General features: G+C 56.6%; 1 protein-coding gene across 2 annotated transcripts in view; it reads left to right on the top strand.

Annotated features, from left to right (window-relative positions):
• Positions 1 to 14101, top strand: part of SEMA3F (semaphorin 3F) — a 34241-nt gene that overhangs the window by 11684 nt on the left and 8456 nt on the right. The window contains exons 3-7 of one of the 2 annotated variants that reach the window (XM_055276007.2): positions 7020 to 7180; positions 7279 to 7341; positions 7457 to 7576; positions 8315 to 8407; positions 9996 to 10089. In XM_055276007.2, coding sequence (XP_055131982.1) covers positions 7020 to 7180; positions 7279 to 7341; positions 7457 to 7576; positions 8315 to 8407; positions 9996 to 10089 — 531 coding nt within the window. The remainder of the gene's footprint in view (positions 1 to 7019; positions 7181 to 7278; positions 7342 to 7456; positions 7577 to 8314; positions 8408 to 9995; positions 10090 to 14101) is intronic. The other variant, XM_055276017.2, reaches the window with a different exon arrangement.

The raw sequence follows: 14101 nt of genomic DNA, 5'->3' as shown, positions 1-14101 counted from the left end.
CAGCCTGTTGGTCCCCTCCTGGCCTGTCTGTCTGGGTGATTTATCAGAGTAAATGAGCCATGGAGAGTTTGTTGTCTTTTGCAGTCATGGGGAGGAGGAGGTGGTGGAGGAAGGAGTGAGGGGTTTCCGGGCCAGGTCTGGAATGTGGGAGGAGGGGATGGGTCCCCCGGGGGGCCTCTGAAACTGGAGGCACTCACTGAGTGGCCTTTTCACTCTCCCCACCTGAGAAATGGATCAGTGCAGCCCTCCCCTTCAGAGCGAGCCCCTCTTTCCATCCCCTTCATACTTCTTGGGGCACATTCCTGTGTGATCTGCTTGTCTGGTCATCTTCTCCCACCCCCTGCTCAGGACCAGGTCTCTTGACCACAGTGTCCTTCCAAAGCTGAGCCGGAGCCCTGACTTGCCCGGCTGGTGAATGCCCAAATGTATTCTCACAGGCAACCATGCACACTGTTAAGTTCCAAGTGGGACGTCTAGGCCTCTGGAACTACCAGCCCAGGCCTAGGATGGTCAGGTGCAAGGACCATGGGGAAGGTAGGGGTCAGTGAAGGTGCCGAGGCTGGAGAGACCCCATCTGCTGGGACAGAAGGTCAGAAGTCATTGGGTGTCCTTCGGGGATGAGGCATGGATCCCCTGGTTCCAGCTGGAGAGTCAGGGAGTGATCCTGCTGCCCGGTCACTTCTGGCTTTTCCTGGTTTGAGGCTGAGCTGTGCCCTCAGCCTATCCTGTCCTGGGCGGAGTAGGTGAGCACTGGGGCGGAACGGGCGTGGGAACAGCATGCCTGGACCTGCTGGCCCCAGCCCCCTGCCCCCTGCCCCCAGCCTTCAGTCACTGAAATGGGAGGGAAGTGTACAGCGGCGTTTTGGCCCAGCTGGGCTCTTACCCCTGTTCGGTGTTTACTGAACAGCTGGGATGTTTACAGTAGCCCTTGCAAAGGGGCCCCTCGTTCCAGGGGATTTCCCATCTTGAGGGTCCCACTGGGGCTCTTCTGACCTCACCAACTCCCTGCACCCCTGGGATAGATGTGTCAGGCATACAGAGACCATAACCATCTCCACCTTGCCAGAGCCAGTGGCGCCTGTCCCCTTGGCCTCTGGCCTTGGGTCCCTCTGCCCTGGAGGAGCCAACATCTGCCACCGCATTTCCTAGAGTGGCAGCTCTAGGTGGTGAAATACGGTAACTGGGTCCCCAGTTCAGACATTTAAATTAAATTCAATCAGAGCGGTTATTGAATAAAAACACGCGGAGTCATTTACATGTTAATTATGTTGAATGGACTACTAGACCATAATTAGTTGCTAATTGGGTGAGAGTGGCTGTAATTGGTTTTATTGGCACCGACCTGGCTCACCTACCTGGGGGGAAGCGGGGGTTGGTGTGGATGGCTCCTAGGGAGGCCCTTTGGGTCTCCAATCTGGAAGGCCTGGCTAGAGATGGTATGCGGGGGCAGATCTCGAGGGGCTTAGGGTCAGAGGAACCTGGAGCCTCTCCCCAGGGAGGGTGCAGCTGGGGTCTGGCTTCTAGGGTTCCCATCCAGAGCATAGGGGGAAAAGGGAGAACTGGGGGAGCTACCCCAGATCAGCAGTGATAGGCTGCCCTGCCCAGCCCCATATGGGACCTGGGCTTGAACAAATGGTAAGTGCCCAAGAGTGGGTCTGTGGGAGCACAAGGCAGGTGTCACTCAGGTGTGTCTCTGCACATGGTGGGCCCTGGGTTGGCCTGATCAGGGTGGCATTGGGGTGTAAGTGGGTATGCCAAGCAGGGGGAAGGTACGTGCAAAGGCATCTGGGCCTCCCTGCCCCCCTCACTTAGCTTGGCTGGGGTTCCCAGGGTTGCAGGTCTGTGGCCATGGGCTGAGGCCTTCCGGCTGGCCGCTCATTAAAAGAGGATTAGGCCGAGAGCCAGGGGGCCAGCCCAGTCCCCAGGCCTTCCTCTGGGGCTCCTCACAGCTTTTGGGGAGTGATAAAAGGGCTGGGGCCACCCCTTCCTGGATCCTGTGGGGGTATCCAGTAGGGACCACCTGGGCCCTGCCATGCCTCTTGCCGCCACTGCTACCATAGCCTTGGCTACCTCAGTTTCCCTCCTCAGAAGGTCAGGAGATCTGTCTTTCCGGCGGGTGAAACACTGACAAAGACCCAGGCTGGCGCCTCCCCTTGGCCCCCAGTCCCATCTCTCTTCAGCTCAGGGATTAGGGCTGCACTGGCTCACTAGAGGTCAGAGGTCTGAGCTAGGCTGCAGGGATCTGTCTATCACCCCCAGTCCCCATCACTGCTGGGGGAGGTGACGCTGTCAGTCAGGGCCTGCTGCTTTGTGGGGCTATAACCAAGGGGGCGGGCTGCCCACCTCTGCTCCAAGACCCCTCTTTTTGCAGCAGCCCACGCCTCACTGGACGCAGACCTGATGTCCTGGAGACCAGCAGCAAGGGGTAGGGGCTGCCCACTTGGGGTCTGCGGGTGAGGGCTGTGGACACGCCTCCTCAGTGCCTGCCCTCGCCTGCCCCCACCTTTAAAGTAAGGTGTCACCAGCTGCTTCCCAGATATGAGGGACCAGGGGGCCCCCAGGACCCAGCCCCCTGTGCCTTGAGAAGATCCTGACTCTGGACCTGCGCCAGGCCGCTTTAGGCCGGGACCCCAAGTGCCTGACGGCCATGAGAGAGTCCTGGAGGCCTGGAACGGCTGCGGAAATGAGGTGTCTGATGCCAGAAAAGGCTCTTCCTTCCCGATGACGGGAAAATCCTTCCCGGATGTCACCCCTCCCAACCTGTGCCCAGCCTGGGTGAGACTTTGGGGGTGGGGAGCCCTTCCCAGGAGACAGCACCCAGGCACACCACCCTTCCTCCTACTAAGGTCAAAGCTTTTCTGGGCTGGAGTCCTGATCCCCACAGAACCCTTGATCATGCCCAGCCCCTCGCTCAACATTGCCATGGCATTCAAGGAGGCATGGCGCTCCTGCTGCCAGAGCCGGGTGTGGGACAAGTGGAGCAGATGTGGGGACTGGCCGTAGGACATGACCAGGCTGGGTGTGCATCAGCCCTGCCCCCCACTGATGCCACCTCAGGTCCCAGGTTCCTTTGTTCCTTCTGTCCCAAGTCCCTGTCCCTTAAGGGAGCTGGGGCCTGGTAGGATCTGGCACCTGCTGACGGCAGGTTTTGGAGGAAGATACCCAGGGCCACTTGCCCACCCCCTGCTCTGACTCAGGCTTCTTGGAGGAGCGAAGGCTCCCAGTTCCTCTGCCTCATGGTGGAGTGGGGAGCAGGGGACAGGGCACCCTGTGACCTGGGTTGAGTACCACTCTCCTTTGGGCCTCAGTCTTCCTGTCTGCAGCTGGGGGTGCAGGGCTGTCACAGGGCTCCTTGTTTCCCTTTTCACTACAGTCTGGCATGAGTGGGGTCAGAAGTCCAGCTGTGGGTTGAGAAGGCTGGAACCTTACACCTGCTTTGCTCTGGGGCCCAGGGAAGTTCCCACCCCTTCCACCTTGGTTCCCCTCTGGTAGGCTGAGTTTGGATGAATGGTTTGGGATTTAGCTCTGCACCTGTGGGTTGGGGATGGGGTAGGGACACACTGGAGTTGGAAAGGCTGGAGCTGAGTCCACAGGAGGCCCCTTCCTGCCTTATAGCCCTCTCTGCTCCCCAATCTAGCACTGGGAAATGGGGTAGCTGGGGTGGGAATGGGGGTGGATGCCCTACAAGAGATAGTGACACCTGGAAGCCTGCTTCCTTGGGGAAGGACTTGGGACCCCATCCCACTCTCTTTTCCCTGAAAGGCAGAGACACCCGTGAAGGATGGGCTGGGGGAAGACCCGAGGGATGCCAGGCCTTGAGCCTCTCTCTGAGATCAGAACGGGGTCACTGATCCTCAGGGTCACTTTGAGTATCAGTACCAGGAAGGCCTGAGAGATGGTCTAGACTAGACAATGAGGCTTAGAGAGCAAGAGTGCCCCCAACTCAGGTCATGAAGCTCACCCAGAAACTCAAGCCACAGCCAAGGATCCCTGATCCTGGGTCCCACCCCTTCCCCACCATGCGCGGCCTCCTGGGGCTCCCCCTCCCCCACAGTTTCCACAGTGACCAAAGCGTCACGTCCTGTGACACCAGAGCCATTGACGCCATATCCCGTGGCCACTGGGCGGGGTCCTGCAGGTCCTGAGTCATGTGCCCTGTCCATGGGGAGCAAGTCGCCTTCCGGCCCTGGCCCTCCTGGCAGGCAGTCTCTCCCACCAGGACTGGCTTCGCCTGGGCCTCCCCCTCCTTCAGCCATGGACCTGGGTGGGAATCCCACCCCCATGCACTCTGGCATGTCACGTCCCTTCCCTGTGCCCTGTGCCCTTGGTATTGCGAGCACAGGGCTTTGTGCACAGCGGGTGTTCGATAACTGAGCAAGGGGCTCCCTCCACCCCCACCTCCACCCAGGGGCAGACTGGGGCAGGGGGCAGGGAGGGTCGAGGCCAATCTCCTGCCCCTAAGCTGGGACTCAGTTTCCTCATCCTCTGAGTGTTCTCTACGGCCTTTCTCACAGAGGGAGCTGGAGCCTGGGAGTGCTGGGGCTTTGCGAGAGGGTGGGGGACTCGGACTTGGGCCTCGAGCTCTGGGAGTCATGGTGCAGGGTTGAGATTATACAGGCCCAAGGCTGCGCAGGGTTGGAGCGTGGGGATTATGGCTGATTGGGTTCCCGGGGGCTTGATGGCTGAAGCTTCCCCTTACCCGGAGTGCCCATGTCTGAAGGCGCCCACTTAAGCCTCTACCCCCTCCCCCTGCCATTGCCCCCAAAGTGCCCCCTAGCCCAGGGGATGGGTAAGGGCACGACCGAGCCATGCCCCCAGCCAGGGCATAAATAACCCCTGGCGGACTGTCCCAGCCTGGGGGGGCTTCACTGGCAGCCCCACTTCCTCTCTGGCCACTTCCCAGCCCTGGGGGTGGGGGAATGTTTACTTTCCTGTTGTCACTGTGGGTGAGCGGCCAGGCGGGGGACTCCAAGTGGCCCAACAACAGGTGCGGGACAGGTGCCTGGGCCGCCCTGCCCAGGACTTCAGAGGCGCCGCCGGACAGGCGGGTGAGGCCATCGCCAGGCAGGATTGGCCCTTTGATCCCTCGGCGTCCCTGCGTCCCAGCGGTTGGCCAAGGTCATCACCTGCATTCCCTTGTCACCGCATAGTCAGGGCCAGGCAGGGCAAGACCTTTCCTTACCCACTAGTTTCTCAGAGTGAGGCCCTGGGAGCAGACATGGGCTCTGGGTCAGCTGGTGGAACCCCCTGACCCCGGCCCCCCTCTGCCCCACCTTCAGGCTGTGTCTAGGGCCTCGGATCCCAGCTGTTCTCCCCCTCCAGGTGCCTTGGGGCCTGGCCCAGGCCTCTCCCTTGACTGCCCCACCTGTGAAATGGGTTACCAGCTGGGGAGGGGAGATGAGACATGTGTGACCCCCTTGGTGAGTGCCTCATGTGTGGCAGGACATGTGTGCGCCATGTGCATGCCTGTGCCACGTGTATACATGCATGCGCTCTTCTGTGTGCTGCTATCTTAAGCCCCCTGTGTGTGTGAATATTCATCATCCTCATTACAGCGTTCCCTCTTCTGCTGAGCTAAAGATAGCTGGGGGTGGGTGGAGAAGGGGCTTGCCGAGGGGACCCCTCAGCTCTCCCTCCCCTTGGAGGCAGGTTCCCAAGCTTCTATGAGTCCTTTGTCTGTCATTGTCTGAGCCCCCTCCTGTCCTTCATCCTTAGGAAGGACTTTTCCCCAGCATCCTGGAGTTGGAGGGCGAAGGCTGCTGGACTCATGCAAAAGGGAAACTAGAGGACCCAGTTGAACCCTGCCTTTAGCCCCGGGGTTGTAGCACCAGGGAGAGAGCCTCTTTCCCAGAAATGACTGTCCTGGCTCATTCAAGGTGGCCTGAGAGTTCCACCATTAGCAGCCTTATAGGGTCTGGGGGAAGCTGGGGTCTGTAGGGCAGTGTGTCCAGCAGGGCTTTCTGGTCTCCTGGCTAACCTGCTTCAGACCAAGTGAGGACCTTGCTGTGCACCAGCTGTGCCCTCTGCCTGGTGGGCAGCCAGGGTAAGAACAGGGCATCCAGGCTCCATGCCAGAGTCTGCAGGCTGTCCCAGATATACCCGGCCACACCCCTATCTGCTCATTAACCCTTTTAAACCCCTGTGTGAAGGCTGGCCCCACCCTGAGCGTGGGAGCATTAACCCCCACCTGAGCAAAAACTTTGATGCTGTTGCGTACCCTGGCCCACACCCACCGCCCTTTCACTGGGACCCAGAGACTAGCTAGGGCTGTCTATGAATCAGGGGTTTAGCTTTGGGTGTGGAGCCTTCCCTGGCCTGCCTACCTGTGCCACTTTGTCCTCCCAGTCTGTCAGGGACTGGAGAGGGAGTTGAGAAGGATCCAGGAAGGGAAGCTGGAGGTTTAAGACCACTGTATGGGCTGAGCACAGTGGCACATGCCTGTAATCCCAGCACTTTGGGAGGCTGAGGCAGGTGGATCACGAGGTCAGGAGTTCGAGACCAGCCTGACCAACGTGGTGAAACCCCATCTCTACTAAAAATACAAAAATTAGCCGGGCATGGTGGCGGGCGCCTGTGATCCCAACTACTCAGGAGGCTGGGGCAGCAGAATTGCTTGAACCCGGGAGGCGAAGGTTGCAGTGAGCTGAGATCGCACTGTTGCACTCCAGCCTGGGTGACAGAGTGAGACTCCATCTCAAAGAACAAACAAACAAAAAATAAGCTAGTTGTGGTGGCTGACACCTGTAATCCCAGCTAGTCAGGAGGCTGAGACAGGAGAATCGCTTGAACCCAGCAGATGGAGGTTGCAGTGAGCCACAATCTCACTACTGTACTGCAGCCTGGGCAACAGAGTGAGACTCGATCTTGTAAAAAGAAAAAAAGAAGGAAAAAAAAAAAAGACCACTGTGTGGTGGGGGTCCTGAGGGGAACCTCAGGGCCTCAGTCTCCCCCTTGTCAGAGGGGGTATGGCTGGATGGTTTCCTGAAGGTCCTAATTGGTGCCCTGCCCTCCACCCGCAGAGTTGAAGGCCACAGGCACCGCCCACTTCTTCAACTTCCTGCTCAACACAACCGACTACCGAATCTTGCTCAAGGACGAGGACCACGACCGCATGTATGTGGGCAGCAAGGACTATGTGCTGTCCCTGGACCTGCACGACATCAACCGCGAGCCCCTCATTGTAAGGGCTGGCCCTGATGTGGGATGTGGGGTGGGCACGGAGCCCTAGGGCTCAGGGCATGTCCAGAAGGCTGCACCCTCTGACCCCACTCTCTGCAGATACACTGGGCAGCCTCCCCACAGCGCATCGAGGAATGCGTGCTCTCAGGCAAGGATGGCAACGTGAGTTTGGTGGGATCCACAGGTGGGAAGGGGGATCCACAGGTGGGAAGGCACTGCCCCCAGTGAGGGGGCAGGCCTGGCCAGGGCACCTATGCAGCCTTCCCTCTGGCCCCAGGGTGAGTGTGGGAACTTCGTCAGGCTCATCCAGCCCTGGAACCGAACACATCTGTATGTGTGCGGGACAGGTGCCTACAACCCCATGTGCACCTATGTGAACCGCGGACGCCGCGCCCAGGTAAGCCCCAGCCACCCTGGCCCTGTGCTGCCCCCGCTGGTGGTTGCATCCCAGGGTCCTGATGGGAGGAGGGGCTTCAGCCCCAGCCCTGCCGCTTCCGAGCCTTGTGACCTTGGGTGAGTGACTTCTTTCACCTCGCTGAGCCTCAGTTTCTTCACCTGAAAATGAGGCTAACCGCTGCCTTTCTCACAGGTCAGTGTGAGGAGGAGGCAGTGAGCTAAAGCTCCCAAAGCTCCTAGCACTGTGCCTGGCACATAGTAAGCACTTGCTCCATATGTGGCAACAGCTCTCTTGGCTATGCCTGTGGACCGTGCCCCCATGGCCAAGCCAGAGGGCCTGGTGGGGGCCAGCCTTGCAATGGGAGGCTGGACACCTGGGTCAGCTTCTACCATGTGGCCTGGGGGAGAGCTGCCTTCCTCCCCCAGGGCCGGGGTTGTGAGGAGCTGCCCCTTCCCCAGCTCTGCCCCTTCCTGCCTGCTTCCACCCTTTTCCATTTCCATGTGGGCATGTGTGTGAGCTGGTGTGAACTTGTAGGGCATGTGTGAGAGTGACTGGATCTGAGGGGCACCTGTGTGTGCAGGCGTGTGCCAAGCCTGTGTGATACGCATAGACATGCTCTGGGGGACCCACGTGTTCACGTGTGTTCCTGGCCTGTGTGGTGTTAGAGGCTGGCAGCCCGAGCCCGCTCCCCCAGCCCCTGCCACCCCCAGCTCTAACCCCTGTTCCTCGTCTTCTCAGGCCACACCATGGACCCAGACGCAGGCAGTTAGAGGCCGCGGCAGCAGAGCCACGGATGGTGCCCTCCGCCCGACGCCCACAGCCCCACGCCAGGTGGGCCTCATCCCTCCAGGCCTTTGCCAGGCAGCACTGCCTCTGAGCAGAACTCACCCTGGGCCTGCACCTGAGGCCAGCCTCCCCAGGGCCTCCCCTCTACCTCTGTGCCCATACCCTGTCCCCACCCCTTCCCCTGAAGTACCCTCAGGCTCAGAAGGCATGCCCAGCTGGACTCATGTCAGCCTCAGTATGACCCCTGCAGGCAAGAAATAATGAAGCCGCCAGGTGGGGAAGACAGGAGCCCTGGGGACAGCCATGCCTTAGCCCTCAGAAAGCATGTGTGTAGACACACAAGAGCACACACCAGTGTGGATGTGGGCACTCCTCACTCAGCACCCAGAGTGGAAAGTGTCACATGAGTGCAGTCTGACACCTTATCCCCAGGTGTCCGTGCCCCACGCCTCCCATGGGTCATCTCTGGACACAGGTGTCCTGCACACTCATGTGCTTGGGGCGCTCTTCTCCCGGGTGGTATCTGTCCACTAGTCATGACCTGGGTCTGGTCTGGGCTGGGAGAGCTGGGGCTGGGCAGGGGCGGGCAGGGGGGCAGGGGCTGCCGGTGAATGACAGAGCATGTTTGTGGTGGGGAGTGCAGAAATGCAGGATCGTGTGGATTCTGTGTGTGTGTGTCCATGGTGTGAGCAGGGGGTTCTGTGTGCTGGCAATGATATGTTCAGAGCTGTGCGTGCACCCCTGTGTGTGTAGGAAGTCACGTGTGCAGTGTGTAACTGGAAGTAGGCCTGTGTGCACCTTCCCATCACCATCCTGCCACCTGCTGCCACCTCCTCCTGCCTCTGTTCCTCTCTCCTTGCCCCTTTCCCTCCCTCTGCCTGGCTTTCTCTTGTGGCCTCTGTGTTCACCCCTGTCCCAGTGCCTTTTCCAACCTTCCTCCTAGCATCTTGCAGGCTGGGCTGGGAGGCACAGGGGGCTTTGTGAATTCCATGTGGTCTGGGCTGGACTCCTTGACTCCTGGCTCCCTGGGGAGATGTGGAGCCTGGGGGCTCTGCTGAGGGGCAGGAGAAAGGTCATGGCCCATTGGTCCATCCTGAGGACCACAGGTAGGACACAAAGCCTGAGGATACAGTAACCTTAGAGCTCTCTGGCCTGGCTAGACCTGATGGCAAAAGGACAGGACCCCGGGCCCTTAACCAGTCACTCTTGCCCTGGCCAGGTCTGCAACTCCTTCTTGACCCAAGACAGGCAGCCACAGCAAAGAGCTGTGCCTCTGTAGCCCAGGGGGCCTTGGCCAGTATCTTTATGAGCCAGCTGGCATGGAGGGGCTTCAGCCCCTACAAACCCACTCCATGTCCATCTCATAGCCCCCAAGGCAGGGCCCCTTGAGACTTGGTCCCCAGGTCTTCCTTAAGACCTGGGACTAGGAAGCACCTTCCTTGGAGCCCACAGCATGGCCCTGCCCTGGGAGACCTGGCTGGATGGAGTTTAAGGCCAAAGAGCTCTGGGGAGTGTAGGGGGTGGGCTTGGGGTATGCCTGGGGGCTCATTCTCACCCTGGGAGCCTGGTGACCCTTACCCTTCCTGGCTGAGGGACTGGCCTGGACGATGCTGAGCCCCGCTCTGCCTTGCAGGATTACATCTTCTACCTGGAGCCTGAGCGACTCGAGTCAGGGAAGGGCAAGTGTCCATACGATCCCAAGCTGGACACAGCATCGGCCCTCATCAGTGAGTGCCCCCTAACCCCGCTCTACAGTCTCAATGTGTGGCCTCTGCCCCTGGAGATGCGGCATGGCACCAACACTTACCCAAGCGCAGAGACCGTGACTAGGCTGTCCCTGAACTCCCCAAAAAGCCCCACCTGGCAAGGGGGAGAGGGTGCAGGCCAGACCCCACTGTGAGCCGAGGGCAGAGACTGGGTGGTAGAAGCCTCTGCCTGGCCCTTTTGGATGGAGGACCAAGGAAGCCAGGTCCTACTCTGAAACACACAGTGTGGTCTACGCAAAGTCCAGAACCCTCCTGACCACAGGTTTCCTAGAAGAGAAGATAAGCCGAGTGCGTATCGGGGCTGGTCTGAGGGGCAGTCCCATAGCATGTTCCTGGTGTGTCTGAGAGGCTGGGAGAGCCCTGTAGGGCAGCACCAATGGAGAGTTCTGGCCCTGTGACCAGACGGGGAGAGCATGTTTCTGGTCTGGGTAGGTGTCTGGGAGAGTTGGGGGCTGTTCTCTGAGTAGGGGTCCTGCCGGGGTCTCAGGAGCAGCTGCTGCCCCTAACTGCAGGTTGGGTGAACCCACCACTGACCCTGGCTCATGCACGCTGCCTGTTTTCTGATTGTTCAACACAGTCTGCCTCTCAGAGCAGCTGTTGGGCACTGTGCCACCTCCAAGCCTGGGAAAGGCCCTGGGGTCAAGGGGCAGACATTATTCTCCCCTCTTGATAAGTGAGAAGGTCCCAGCCTGATGGCAGAGCCCAAATCAGTCTGATGAGGAAAGACAGGGCCTGCCCTGGGGGGAGCCTCAGATGTGATATGTTAGAGGCAAGTACATTATTAAATTTTTCAGGAAATTTTTTTTTTTTTTTTTTTGAGACGGAGTCTCGCTCTGTCACCCAGGCTGGAGTGCAGTGGCGCAATCTCGGCTCACTGCAAGCTCCGCCTCCCAGGTTCACGCCATTCTCCTGCCTCAGCCTTTCCGAGTAGCTGGGACTACAGGTGCCCGCCACCACGCCCGGCTGGCTAATTTTTTTGTATTTTTAGTAGAGACGGGGTTTCACCATGGTCTCGATCTCCTGACCTCGTGATCCGCCCGCCTAGGCCTCCCAAAGTGCTGGGATTACAAGCGTGAGCCACCGCACCCAGCCTCAGGAATTTTTTGAGCCAGTTGTTAAAGACAACTATTATTAAAAGTTAAGGCCAGACTCAGTGGCTCACACCTATAATCCCAGCACTTTGGGAGGCTGAGGCAAGTGTATCATTTGAGGTCAGGAGTTCAATACCAGCCTGGACAACATGGTGAAACCCTGTCTCTACTAAAAAATAAAAAATAAAAAACATTTTTTAATTATCTAAGTTTACAATTAAACATTAAAACAAAGGTAACAACAATAAAAAGTAACAAACACTCAAAACTAGCCGGGTGCGGTGGCTCACACCTATAATTCCAGCACTTTGGAAGACGGGGCGAGTGGATCACCTGAGATCAGGAGCTCGAGACCAGCCTGGCCAACATGGTGAAACCTTGTCTCTACTAAAAATACAAAAATTAGCCAGGCATGGTGGCGGGTTCCTGTAATCCCAGCTACTAGGGAGGCTGAGGCAGGAGAATCACTTGGAGGTGGAGGTTGCAGTGAGCTGAGATCGTGCCACTGCACTCCAGCCTGGGCAACAGAGCGAGACTCCCATTTCAAAAAAAAAAAAAAAAACTTGAAAATTGAAATTGCTCTATGGGCTGCAGAATGGATGTTGTGTTAGCAGGCATGAAAACGACATTTGTCTCCTTGCACACCTCCATCAGAGCTCTGATGGAGACCAAGACCAATGAGCAGTAATATTTTGAAAGGAATCTTTTTTTCTGAGCAGTGGGTTTAAAATATTCAGAAAACCGGCCAGGCACAGTGGCTCATGCCTGTAATCCTAGGACTTTGGGAGCCGAGGTGGGTGGATCACTTGAGGTCAGGAGTTCGAGACCAGGCTGGCCAACCTGGGTGAAACTCTGTCTCTACTAAAAATACAAAAATTAGCCAGGTGTGGTGGTGTGCACCTGTAATCCCAGCTACTTGGGAGGCTAAAGCAGAAGAATAGCTTGAACCTGGGAGATGGAAGTTGCAGTGAGCCGAGATGCGCCACTGCACTCTAGCCTGGGCAACTGAGGAGACTCTGGCTCAAAAAAAAAAAAAAAATCGGTAAACCATGATGTAAGCAGATGTGCTGTCATTCAGGCTTTGTTGTTATTTATAAAGCTCAGGCAGAGTAGATTTTGCATAATTCTTTTTTTTTTTTTTTTTTTTTTTTTTTTGAGACGGAGTCTCGCTCTGTCGCCCAGGCTGGAGTGCAGTGGTGTGATTTCAGCTCACTGCAAGTTCCGCCTCCCAGGTTCACGCCATTCTCCTGCCTCAGCCTCCTGAGTAGCTGGGACTACAGTCACCCACCACAACACCCAGCTAATTTTTAGTAGAGACCGGGGTTTCACCGTGTTAGCCAGGATGGTCTCAATCTCCTGACTTTGTGATCCACCTGTCTCGGCCTCCCAAAGTGCTGGGATTACAGGCATGAGCCACCGCGCCCGGCCATTTCACATAATTCTTAAGGGCCCTAGGGTTCTTGGAATGGTAAATGAGCACTGGCTTCAACTTAAAGTCACCAGCTGCATTAGCCCCTAATAAGAGAGTCTGACTGTCGTTTGAAGCTTTGAAGCCAGGAATTGATTTCTCCTTGATAGCCATGAAAATCCTAGATGGTATCTTCTTCCACGAGAAGGCTGTTTCTTTCTTTTTTTTTTTTTTTTGAGATGGAGTCTCACCCTATTGCCCAGGCTGGAGTGCAGTGGCACCATCTCGGCCTACCACAACCCCTGCCTCCTGGGTTCAAGCGATTCTCCTGCCTCAGCCTCCCAAGTAGCTGGGATTATAGGCACATGCCACCATGCCCGGCTAATTTTTGTATTATTAGTAGAGACAGCATCTCGCCATGTTGACCAGGCTGGTCTTGAACTCCTGACCTCAACTGTTCCTCCCGCGTCTGCCTCCCAAAATGCTGGGATTAGAGTTGTAAACCACTGGCCCTGGCCAGAAGGCTGTTTTATCTACATTGAAAATCGTGTTTAGTGTAGCCCCCTTCATCCATGATCTTATCTAAATCTTCTGGAAAACTTGCTGCAGCTTCTCCATCAGCACTTGCTACTTCACCTTGCATGTTTATGTTTTGGAGATGGCTGCTTTCCTTAAACCTCATGGACCAGCCTCTGCTGGTTTCAAACCTTTCTTCTCCAGCTTCCTCTCTTCTCAGCCTTCACAGAATTGAAGAGAATTAGGGCTTTGCTCTGGATTAGACTTTGGCTTAAAGGAATGTTGTGGCTGGTTTGATCTTCCATGTAAACCAGTAAAACTTTCACCATATCAGTGATAAGGCTGTTTCACTGTCTTATCATTTGTATGTTTACTGGAATAGCCCTTCTAATTTCTTTCAAGGACTTTTCCTTTGCATCCACAACTTGGCTAACTAGTGCTAGCGGCCTAGTTTTGGACCTATCTCAGCTTTCAACATGCTTTCCATACTAAGCTTAATCATTTCTAGCTTTTTTTTTTTTTTTTTTTTTTTTTGACAGAGTTACACTCTGTCCCCCAGGCTGGAGTGAAGTGGCGTGATCTCGGCTCACTGCAACCTCAACCCCCCAACTCCCTGCTCCCCGGTTCAAGTGATTTTCCTGCCTCAGCCTCCCAAGTAGCTGGGATTATAGGCGCCCACCACCACCTCTGGCTAATTTTTATATTTTTAGTAGAAATGGGTTTTGCCATGTTAGCCAGGCTGGTCTCCTGACCTCAAGTGATCCCCTGCCTCAGCCTCCCAAAGTGCTAGTATTACAGGCATGAGCCACTGCACCTGCCCATTTCTAGCTTTTGACTTAAAGTGAGAGATAATATGACTCTTCCTTTCACTTGAACACTTTGAGGCCATTGTGGGATTATTAATTGATCTAATTTTAATATTGCTGTGTCCCAGAGAATAGAGAGGCCCAAGAAGAGG

This window comes from Symphalangus syndactylus, chromosome 1 (assembly GCF_028878055.3).
Source record: "Symphalangus syndactylus isolate Jambi chromosome 1, NHGRI_mSymSyn1-v2.1_pri, whole genome shotgun sequence".
NCBI lineage: Eukaryota > Metazoa > Chordata > Mammalia > Primates > Hylobatidae > Symphalangus > Symphalangus syndactylus.
Note: the sequence above shows the minus strand (reverse complement) of the source record. Positions and strands in the feature narration are given on the sequence as shown.